The 10,605-nt window shown below is 43.5% G+C and overlaps 2 protein-coding genes across 2 annotated transcripts in view; both read left to right on the forward strand.

Annotated features, from left to right (window-relative positions):
- Window positions 1-254: 254 nt before the first annotated feature.
- LOC308661685 (uncharacterized protein) lies at window positions 255-6,827 on the forward strand. Its single transcript, XM_081316806.1, has 2 exons — window positions 255-315; window positions 4,999-6,827. The coding sequence occupies exon 2, from the start codon at window positions 5,203-5,205 to the stop codon at window positions 6,766-6,768; it is 1,566 nt and encodes a 521-aa protein (XP_081172932.1). The 5' UTR covers window positions 255-315; window positions 4,999-5,202; the 3' UTR covers window positions 6,769-6,827.
- Window positions 6,828-10,449: 3,622 nt separating this feature from the next.
- The window catches only part of LOC308663293 (uncharacterized protein), a 166,223-nt gene continuing 166,067 nt past the window's right edge, over window positions 10,450-10,605 (forward strand). Inside the window, exon 1 of the mRNA XM_081319604.1 lies at window positions 10,450-10,467. The gene's annotated coding sequence lies outside the window, so the exon portion shown is untranslated. The remainder of the gene's footprint in view (window positions 10,468-10,605) is intronic.

Consider the following 10,605-nt stretch of genomic DNA (forward strand, 5'->3'; position numbering starts at 1 on the left):
AACTCGTCCACAAGTCATAAAAGAGCCAAAGTAGCCTATCCCTGAGCTGATATTGGGATGCTAGAGATCGGACGATCTAGTTTCAGGTAGCTAGATAGAGCTCTATGGTTAGGCAACAAGCGCGCCTGGAAACTCGCAAATCCTGTACAATAGCAATGCCTGCAGCTGAACTGACAGGAATCGCGACCATAGAGTCGTGAATTGCTAGAGAGTATGTGGAGGAGAGAAGCCAGAGGAATTTCCTCTTCCGGCTTCCTAATTAGAGGATAGCGGTGGCTCTCGTGCTCTTCCCAGGTTCGAAACAGCAGCTGGAAGGTGAGTTGAGGACAGGTCGGGGGAAGGATAAACTTATTGCAATACATTTTGGGGAGAACCCCCTGCAGATGGTTTGGCAAAGAGTTGGTATCTTCCAGCGACTCTCTCACTCTCTGCCTGACTATTTTTATTTATTTTGACTGATGAAGCTTCCTGGATGGGAAGCACAACGTCTCAGATTAATAAAGTTTGGTCCAGTTGCCATGATTTAACCTTTTAAAGATATTTTTGGCCTGGATGATTGAGTTTTCATTGACGTATGCTGAAATATGCCGTCTGCTGCATATTCCTCCCCTCCGTGCCCCAGTTTTATTCCACTGGTGCTGCATGCTTTAAGCTGCCTATAACTTTCTGTTGAGTGGGAGATTTAAAATGGTCTACTTTAGGGTTGACTCCTTGTGCTTTTTATCAGTGTGTTGTTTTCTTGGCAAGTGAGGCATTTCATAGCCAAAATAGCAATAGCACTTAGAGATTTATATACTGCTTCATAATGCTTTACAGCCCTCTCTGAGCGGTTTACAGAGTCAGCATATTGCACCCAATAATCTGGGTCCTCATTTTAGTGACCTCGGATGGAAGGCTGAGTCAACCTTGAGCGGGTCAAAAAGAACCCCTCACAGTGAGCAGTGAATTAGTCTGTAATCCTGCATTCTAACACAGAGCATCCAGGGCTTAAAATCAGTGCTTCTTGCAGAGGCTTTGAACAGCATTTTCTCTTGTTAATGCCCACATATGCTTTGCACCCATTTCTGAGACATTTTGCATACTGAAAAAACATATGATTTTCTACACACATACAAGGATAGGGGCGTGTTTCTCTATTTCTTTCACATATTTTGTTGTTAGTTGCGAAGTCATGTCCGACCCATCACGACCCCATGAACAACGTTCCTCCATGCCTTCCTGTCCTCTACCATCTTCTGGAGTCCATTCAAAGACTCCATCCAGCCACCTCATTCTCTGTCGTCCCCTTCTTCTATTGCCCTCAATCGTCTCCAGCATTAGGCTCTTCTCCAGTGAGTCCTTCCTTCTCATTAGGTGGCCAAAGTATTTGAGTTTCAACTTCAGGATCTGGCCTTCTAAAGAGCAGTCAGGGTTGATCTCCTCTAGGACTGACCGGTTTGATCGCCTTGCAGTCCAAGGGATTCACAGGTGTCTTCTCCAGCACCATACTTTAAAGGCCTCAATTCTTTGTTGCTCAGCCTTTCTTATGGTCCAGCTTTCACAGCCATACACTGCAACTGGGAAGATCATAGCCTTGACTATACACACTTTTGTTGGCAGGGTGATGTCTCTGCTTTTTAGTGTGCTGTCTAGATTTGCCATGGCTTTCCTTCCCAGGAGCAAGCATCTTTTAATTTCTTGGCTGCAGTCCCCATCTGCGGTGATCTTGGAGCCCAGGAAAATAAAATTTGTCACTACCTTCATTTCTTCACCATCTATTTGCCAGGAATTGAGAGGGCCAGATGCCATGATCTTGGTTTTCGTAATGTTAAGTTTCAAGTCAACTTTTGCACTCTCCTTCTTCATCCGCAACAAGAGGCTCTTTAGTTCCTCTTCACTTTCTGCCATTAGAGTGGTATCATCTGCATATCTTAGGTTGTTGATATTTCTCCCGGCAATCTTAATTCCAAATTTTGATTCATCTAGCCCTGCCTTTCTCATGATGTGCTCTGCATATATGTTAAGTAGGCAGGGCGACAGTATACAGCCTTGCCGGACTCCTTTTCCAATTTTGAACCAATCAGTGGTTCCGTGTCCAGTTCTCTCTGTTGCTTCTTGACCCGCATTTAGGTTTCTCAAGAGACAAATAAGATGGTGTGGTACTCCCATCTCTTTAAGAACTTGCTACAGTTTGTTGTGATCCACACAATCAAAGGCTTTAGCATAGTCAATGAAATAGAAGTAGATGTTTTTCTGGAACTCCCTAGCTTTCTCCATGATCCAGCGTATGTTGGCAATTTGATCTCTAGTTCCTTTGCCTGTTTGAAATCCTGCCTGTACTTCTGGTAGTTCTCGATCCACATACTGCTGGAGTCTAGCTTGTAGGATTTTAAGCATAACTTTACTAGCATGTGAAATGAGCGCAATGGTGTGATAGTTTGAACATTCTTTGGTACTGCCTTTCTTTGGAATTGGAATGTAAACTGATCTTTTCCAATCCTGTGGCCACTGTTGAATTTTCCAAATTTGCTGGCAAATTGAGTGTAGCACTTTTACTGCATCGTCTTTTAAGATTTTGAATAGCTCAGCTGGAATACTGTCACCTCCACTAGCTCTGTTGTTGCTCAGCTTTCCTGAGGCTCACTTCACTTCACATTCTAGGATGTCTGGCTCGAGGTCAGTGACCACCTCATCGTGGTTATCAGGTACATTAAGCTCGGTCTTGTATAGTTCTTCTGTGTAATTTTGCCACCTCTCCTCAATCTCTTCTGCCTCTGTTAGGTCCCTGCCATTTTGGTCCTTTATCATGCCCATCTTTCCATGAAACTTTCCCTTCATCTCTCCAATTTTCTTGAAGAGATCTCTAGTCCTCCCTATTCTATTGTTTTCTTCTATTTCTTTGCACTGTTCATTTAAGAAGGCATTATTATCTCTTCTAGCTATTCTCTGGAATTCTCTATTCAATTGGGCGTATCTTTCTTTTTCTCCCTTGCCTTTCGCTTCCCTCCTTTCCTCAGCTATTTGCAAAGCTTCCTCAGACAGCCATTTTGCTTCCTTGAATTTCTTTTTCTTTGGGATGGTTTTAGTTGCTACCTCTTGTACAGTGTTGCGAACGTCCGTCCATAGTTCTTCAGGCACTCTGTCTCTCGGATCTAATTCCTTTTTGCAACGAAAAGCTCATGGTATGAGCCACAGTCAGCTCCTGGTCTTGTTTTTACAACTGTATAGAGCTTCTCCATCTTTGGCTGCAGAGCACATAGTCAGTCTGATTTCTGTGTTGACCGTCTGGTGATGTCCATGTGTAGAGCTGTCTCTTGGGTTGTTGGAAAAGAGTGTTTGCTATGATCATCGTATTCTCTTGACAAAATTCTATCAGCCTGTGCCCTGCTTCATTTTGTACTCCAAGGCCAAACTTGCCTGTTATTCCAGTTATCTTTTGGCTTCCTACTTTAGCATTCCAATCCCCCATGATGATAAGGACAACATTTTTTGGTGTTAGTCCTATAAGGTGCTGTAGGGCTTCATAGAATTGGTCAATTTCATCCTCTTCAGCACCGGTGGTTGGGGCATAAACTTGGATTACTATGATATTGAATGGTTTGCCTTGGATTCGAACTGAGATCATTCTGTCATTTGGGGGATTTTATCCCAGCATTGCTTTTCCTATTCTTTTATTGATTATGAAGGCTACTCCGTTTCTTCTGAGGGATTCTTGCCCGCATTAGTATACCTGATGGTCATCTGAATTAAATTCACCCATTTCTGTCCATTTTAGTTTGCTGTTTCCTAAGATGTGGATGTTCAGTCTTGTCATCACTTGTTTGACCGTGTCCAGCTTGCCTTGATTCATGGATCTTACATTCCAGGTTCCTATGGAGAAAAAATCTTTATAGCATCGGACTTTCCTTTCACCACCAGATACATCACACAGCTGAGCGTCCTTTCGGCTTTGGCCCAATCGCTTCATTCTTTCTGGCGCTACTAGTACTAGCCCTCTGCTCTTCCCCAGTAGCATATTGGATGCCTTCCGACCTGAGGGGCTCATCTTCCAGCGTCATATCGTTTTGCCTTTTGGTACTGTCCAAAAAGGGACGCGGTGGCTCAGTGGGTTAGGACGCTGAGCTTGTCAATCAGAAGGTCGGCAGTTTGGCGGGTCCAATCCCAAGTGCCGCGTAACAGAGTGAGCGCCTGTTACTCGTCCCAGCTTCTGCCAACCTAGCAGTTCGAAAGCATGTAAAAATGCAAGTAGAAAAATAGGGACCGCTACGGTGGGAAGGTAACAGCGTTCTGTGCGCCTTTGGCGTCTAGTCATGCCGGCCACATGACCACGGAGACGTCCTCGGACAAACGCTGGCTCTTTGGCTTTGAAACGGAGATGAGCACCGCCCCCTAGAGTCGGAAACGACTAGCACACATGTGCGGGGGAACCTTTACCTTTACTGTCCATAGGGTTTTCATGGCAAAGACACTGGAATGGGTTGCGATTTCCTTCTCCAGTGGATCACATTTTGTCAGAACTCTCAGCTATGACCTGTCCGTCTTGGGTGGCCCTGCACGGCATAGCTCATAGCTTCATTGAATTACGCAAACCCCTTCGCCACGACAAGACAGTAATCTATGAAGGGGTCTTTCACATATATCTGTATCTATATAATCTATTCTCAGTATTTCCTGGTACATATGATAACAATTTGCAGTTCTAACGTTTTGTAACTTACCCAAGTTAGCAAGAGAATTTCACAATTGTGTGGATAGTTGAACTTGGATCTGGCTTTGCGTCATAATGAATGCTAGGGGTTAATCTGTTAATGTGATTTTGCCATGTTTGTTTTTTATTGTAATATAATGGTTTGCACATTTTGTGCAACCATTTATAAACAGTAATTAAAGTAAACCTTTTATGTGAATCTTATAGACAAAGAGGATGTTAAGAAGAGCCTTCTGGACATCAGAAGCAGCACTAAAAAGAAAAGCAAATCCTTTACATCTGATAATCAACATCTTTTCTTTTTCCTCCAGAAAACCAGAAAACTCTTCTTCCCCATCAAGTGAGCAACAAGTGAGAAAAAAAATTGGAAAAAGTTTTGAGCTGGAAAAAAATATTGTACGTTGGAACTCAAGGAAACATTACATGAAAAGATTAAAGGAGGAACATTTTCAAATTCAAAAAAAAGAGGCAATATCTAGAGGTTTGTGGAGAGGAATCAGTCATTCCAGAAAGCAATGCAGGCCCCATCCTGTGAGGAAAGAAGCAGCTTAAATCAAAGCACCATCCAAGAAGGAATCACAAACATTTTTGACCTGCTCAAGAACCCAAGCTTATCAGTGGTGGAAAACCTTCACCGATGTACATATTGTGGGAAAAACGCAGATTGCAATTCACAGCTGATTATGCATGAGAGGACCCACACTAGTGAAAAACCACACCAGTGTTCTGAATGCGGCAAGGTCTTTTGCTACAGCTCCCAACTTTTTGAGCATAAAAGAACCCATAATGGAGAAAAGCCCTATCAGTGCCCACAGTGTGGCAAAAAGTTCAGTAAGCATGCCACACTGGTGATACACAAGAGGACACACACCGGAGAGAAACCATTTGAGTGTCCAGAATGCGGGAAAAGTTTCAATCAGAATTCCAACCTGGTGATACACCAGAGGACACACACAGGAGACAAACCGTATGTCTGTCAGGATTGTGGGAAAAGTTTCCGTCAGAATTCCAACCTGGTGATACACCAGAGGACTCACACAGGAGAGAAACCGTATGTGTGTCAAGATTGCGGGAAAAGTTTCATTCGAAATTCTGACCTGGTGATACACCAGAACACTCATACAGGAGAGAAAGTGTATGTGTGCACACATTGTGGGAAAAATTTCATTCGGAATTCTGACCTAGTAATACACCAGAGGACTCACACAGGAGAGAAACCATATAAGTGTCCAGACTGTGGGAAAAGCTTTAGTCGGCATTCCCACCTGGTGATACACCAGAGGACTCACACAGGACAAAAACCATACAAGTGTCTGGATTGTGGAAAAAGTTTCAGGCGGAATTCTGACCTGAAGATACACCAGAGGATTCACACTGGGGAGAAACCGTATGAGTGTCCAGATTGTGGGAAAAATTTCACTCGAAATTCTGACTTGGTGATACACCAGAGGACTCACACAGGAGAGAAACCGTATGAGTGTCTGTATTGTGAGAAAAGTTTCAGTCAGAACTCTTACCTGGTGATACACCAGAGGACTCATACAGGAGAGAAACCGTATGAATGTCCAGATTGTGGTAAAAGTTTCACTCGGCATTCCAGCTTGATGATACACCAGAGGATTCACACAGGAGGCAACCTGTATGAATGTCCAGATTGTGGGAAAAGTTTGAGTCGGAATTCCAATCTGATGATACATCAGAGGACTCACACTGGAGAGAAACCATATGATTGTCCAGAGTGTGGGAAAAGCTTCATTACTAGATCGAATCTTACCAGCCACATGAAGTTGCACACAGGAGAGAAACCCTACAAGTGTCCAGACTGTGGGAAAAGTTTTAGTTGGAAATCTGGCTTGGTGACCCACCAGAGGATTCACACAGGGGAGAAACCGTATGAGTGTCCTGACTGTGGGAAAGGTTTCAGTACTAGGTCTAGTCTTATAAATCATGTAGGTTTACATACAGGGGAGAAACCATTCAAATGTACAGAGTGTGGACGATTCTTCACACAAAATTCCTCCCTAGCTACACATAAGAAAATCCACTTGGTGGAGAAAGTGATGAGTGTAGAGAAGACATGAATTTGATTTCTGATCTCCATTTGGTAATGCAGCTGAGAAATTAAATGGTTAATTCCTTACCAGATTCTTTTTAATCAAACATGTATTAGACATGATGGAGGAGAGAAAAAAAATGGAAAATGTTCGTTTGATAAAAGTTAAGTGCATGTATCTGGTTATATGAGGATTTGCTAGATACAGTATGTCAGGGAACTGGACAGCCGGTGTCCAAATGAAGTCATAGACGCTGACACGAAGTTGTACCTTTATATAAATAAATATATTTTACATCTATATTTACAGCAAACGAGATAGACAAATAGGAGCATCAGGTGTTAAATCACAGCACACAGAAGAAAAGGGCGGGAGGGGAGAGGGGAAATTTCCCCTTCATACCCTCAGCAACCAATCACAGCGCAGATTGCCTCATGCCTAGAGCCAATACTCTCCAACCAATTATAAATATGTGTTCTGGCTCTGTACAATCCCACTGTTCCAACTGCCAAACATAAATAGCAAGATATTTAGCAGAAATTGCTACAAAAAGGGCTTTACGGGTGGGGTTGTTTTTTTTTTTGCTTTTTGATCAGAAATGATCATAGAACTCCAGCCTTCTTCAAGCTGGGTGTCCTCCAGATTTCAAGCCCCATCAATCCCCAGCTAGCATACCCTTTGCAGAAAATAACTGGAAAGCATAGGAGGAAGACAGGAGGAATGTTTTCTGCCTTGAGTTATTTCTACATATAATAAAGGCAGAATATAAATGTTTACATGTAGTTTTATTTAATCAGAAAATTTATATGGCAGCCCAACTCATGGTGACTCCACCAATAAAACCCTAATACAGAATAACATTGCAAATGGCAAAATGCAGAGCCTCGAAATACAGGCCATAGTTAATGACATTTTGATGGTCAGGGAATTCCAGAAAGTTATTTAGGCCTCCTGGCTTTACTAACAAGGTTGATGCCTGATGCCATTCTTGCTTGAAATTGGTATTTTTTTTCCTCCTTGCAAGGAGTTACATTGGAGAAGTTAACTGGGATGAATGGCATATAAATTTGATAAATGCATTGTACCTCAAGCAACTTGCGGGTGGGCATCTTCAGCAGGGCCAGTGTTTGATTGATCATTAAAACATTCATATATCCACCTATCTTACTTAAAACAAATTCTGGCCAGCGGCCTGTCAAAAATTAACAAAAAACCCATGCTATTAAAATCAAATGCATAAAAACAAAAACCTGGTGCCAAATCATGCTTCTGATGCCTCTACTTATCCCAGTGCTTGGGGGAAAGTGTGTGTGTGTATGTGGTGGGTGGGGAGCGGGAGGTTTCATGCAGATGTTAAAAAGGAGCAGCAAAAGTAGTACCCCATATTGCAGGGCCCTAAGACTTAGGCATTCCTCTCCTACCCACACTGACTGGAACTCGCCATGGAGGTAGAAGGAGGATCCATCATAACCCTTAATGGGGTTATAAAAAGTGATATCACATGACCTCCGCTTAGGGGGAATCCGGGCAGTTCCAGTTGCCATTACAACTCCAGGACCACATGGGTCATTAAGTAAGGACCTCATTTTGTCTGTGATGTGGGAAGAGACAGGAGTACCAGGCAAGCAGAGCTGCAGGTGAGAGGTACGAGCAGGTGAGTGACCTCCCAGCCTTCTTTCTGGGGCTGGGAGAGGAACTGACCCAAAGGCCTTCACAGCAGATTTTCTGCCTAGGATTCCCACTCACCGTCTCCTGAGTTCCTAGCCTGAGGCCTTAACCCCTACACCAAAATGGTCTGTTGCAATTGCCTTTTTTCTATATGGTCTATGCGAGGGGTAGGCAACCTCGGCTCTTTTATGACTCGTGGACTTCAACTCCCAGAATTCCTGAGTCAGCCGAGGTTGCCTACCCCTGGTCTATGCCTAGTCTATACTTTCAAAAAACCTATAACACTACCTTTCCATCTTTCTCTGTTCTCTAATACTAATCTCCATATGTACGCACACACTCTCTTTCTGTTCCTCTCTCGCCCCATCCTCGGGCTAGATACCTATCTCCATCCTTTTCCAAAATAAAGTTCAGTGTGTTTTTTATCTTTCTTCTCTATCTGCTCCACAATACCGTAGACCAAGGGTCTTCAAACTCGGCCCTTTTATGACTCATGGACTTCAACTCCCAGAATTCCTCAGACAATGTGCTTGGCTGAAGAATTCTGGGAGTTGAAGTCCATGAGTCATAAAAGGGCTGAGTTTGAAGACCCGTAGACTCTGTGGTATAGAGCAGGGGTAGGCAGCCTTGGCTCTTTTATGACTTGTGGACTTCCACTCCCAGAATTCCTGAGCCAGCATGGCTCAGCTTGGAAACCTCTCCCTTTCCCCTCAGCACAGCTGGCTGAGGAATTCTGGGAGTTGAAGTCCACGAGTCATCAAAGAGCCTAGGTTGCCTACCCCTGGTAGAGAGAATCTCCCTGTTCTTCTGCACAGATGGTGACCAATGTGGAAGGGAAATGTTGGCCTGGATTTCTCTGAGGAATGGACTTCAGGCCAGGATCCATTTTTAAGAAGGGTTTCCTTCTGGTTAGCTGAGGAGACATAATTCCCAAACAGAAATGTATATAATAATTACTTATAGAAAGGAGGACAGAAGGCATACCTGTATGAGGTATTTTTTTTTTACAATTTCTTGTTTCTTGCTTATTTTTCTATTTTTGTGTGTTTTGAATATTAGATTCAATTTCTAATTTTAAAAAAGTGTGTCAGGCAGACACACATTTATGTGCACATAGGTACTACCCTCCTTTTCGCAACCCTTTCAAACATTTTTTTGAAAAGTGTATTAGTTTTGTTTACCAAATACAGTCTCTTTTCGAGCTCGCTTTTTCTTGGCCCTGCTATGTACAGGTAGTCCTCGACTTACAACAGCTCATTTAGTGACCGTTAGAAGTCACAGTGGCACTGAACAAAGTGACATGGTCATTTTTCCACTGACGACCATTGCAGCATCCCCGTGGTCATGTGATCAAAATTCAGACTATTTATGATTGATCACTTTTTGTGACGACCTTCTGACCAGTCAACGGGGAAGCCAGATTCACTTAACAACTGTGCTATTAATTTAACACCTGCAGTGATTCACTTAACCACTGTGGGCAGAAAGGTTGTAAAATGGGGCAAAGGTCACTTAACAAATGTCTCACAGGGGCCATGAGACACTCTTGGGAGACCTGAAAGAAAAAAATGTGGCATAGATCGTCATGGAGGAAAGCTATTCATGTAGTCCAAGAGTAGGCAACCTCGGCTCTTTTATGACTCATGGACTTCAACTCCCAGAATTCCTGAGTCGAGGTTGCCTACCCCTGATGTAGTCGGTGGGAGTCGAATATGACTTGATTGGCAAATAAGGAAGCCCGGAATCAGTAAAAACATCTTGCAAAACGCTTTAGGGTAGAAATAGAAGAGCGTGTTATTCCGCCTTATGTCACTAGATGGCGATCTACAAATGAGCGACACTCGGGCCTAGAAAGCCGTGAATATAGTAGTGGCATTGCTAGTCTACTGGAAGGGTAGAGGCGGAGATTGAACGAGTGGAAACGATAGAGGATTGGCTTCCTAGAGTGGATTATGGAAAAAGTGCAGAGGAACTTCCTCTTCCGGCTCACTTATGGGAGGAGCATGGCGTTGGTGGATCTTCTTGTGCATTTTCGAGGGTCGAAGCGGATCCTGGGAGGTGAGTGGAGAGCAGGTCGGAAGAGAAGCCGGGAGCAAGTCGGGCTGTTTGGTTTCTTCCACGGTGTAGAAGCAGCGAAGCAACGAGGCTGAAACATGTCTGCTGCTGCTGCATGGTCTTTCTCTCCCCAAATTTTAT

This window comes from Vipera berus (genome assembly GCF_964194415.1).
Source record: "Vipera berus genome assembly, chromosome: 2".
NCBI classification, from domain to species: domain Eukaryota; kingdom Metazoa; phylum Chordata; class Lepidosauria; order Squamata; family Viperidae; genus Vipera; species Vipera berus.

Excerpts from the sequence above, each read along its gene's own strand:
- LOC308661685 (XM_081316806.1), top strand. The coding sequence starts at position 5,203 with ATGCAGGCCCCATCCTGTGAGGAAAGAAGCAGCTTAAATCAAAGCACC.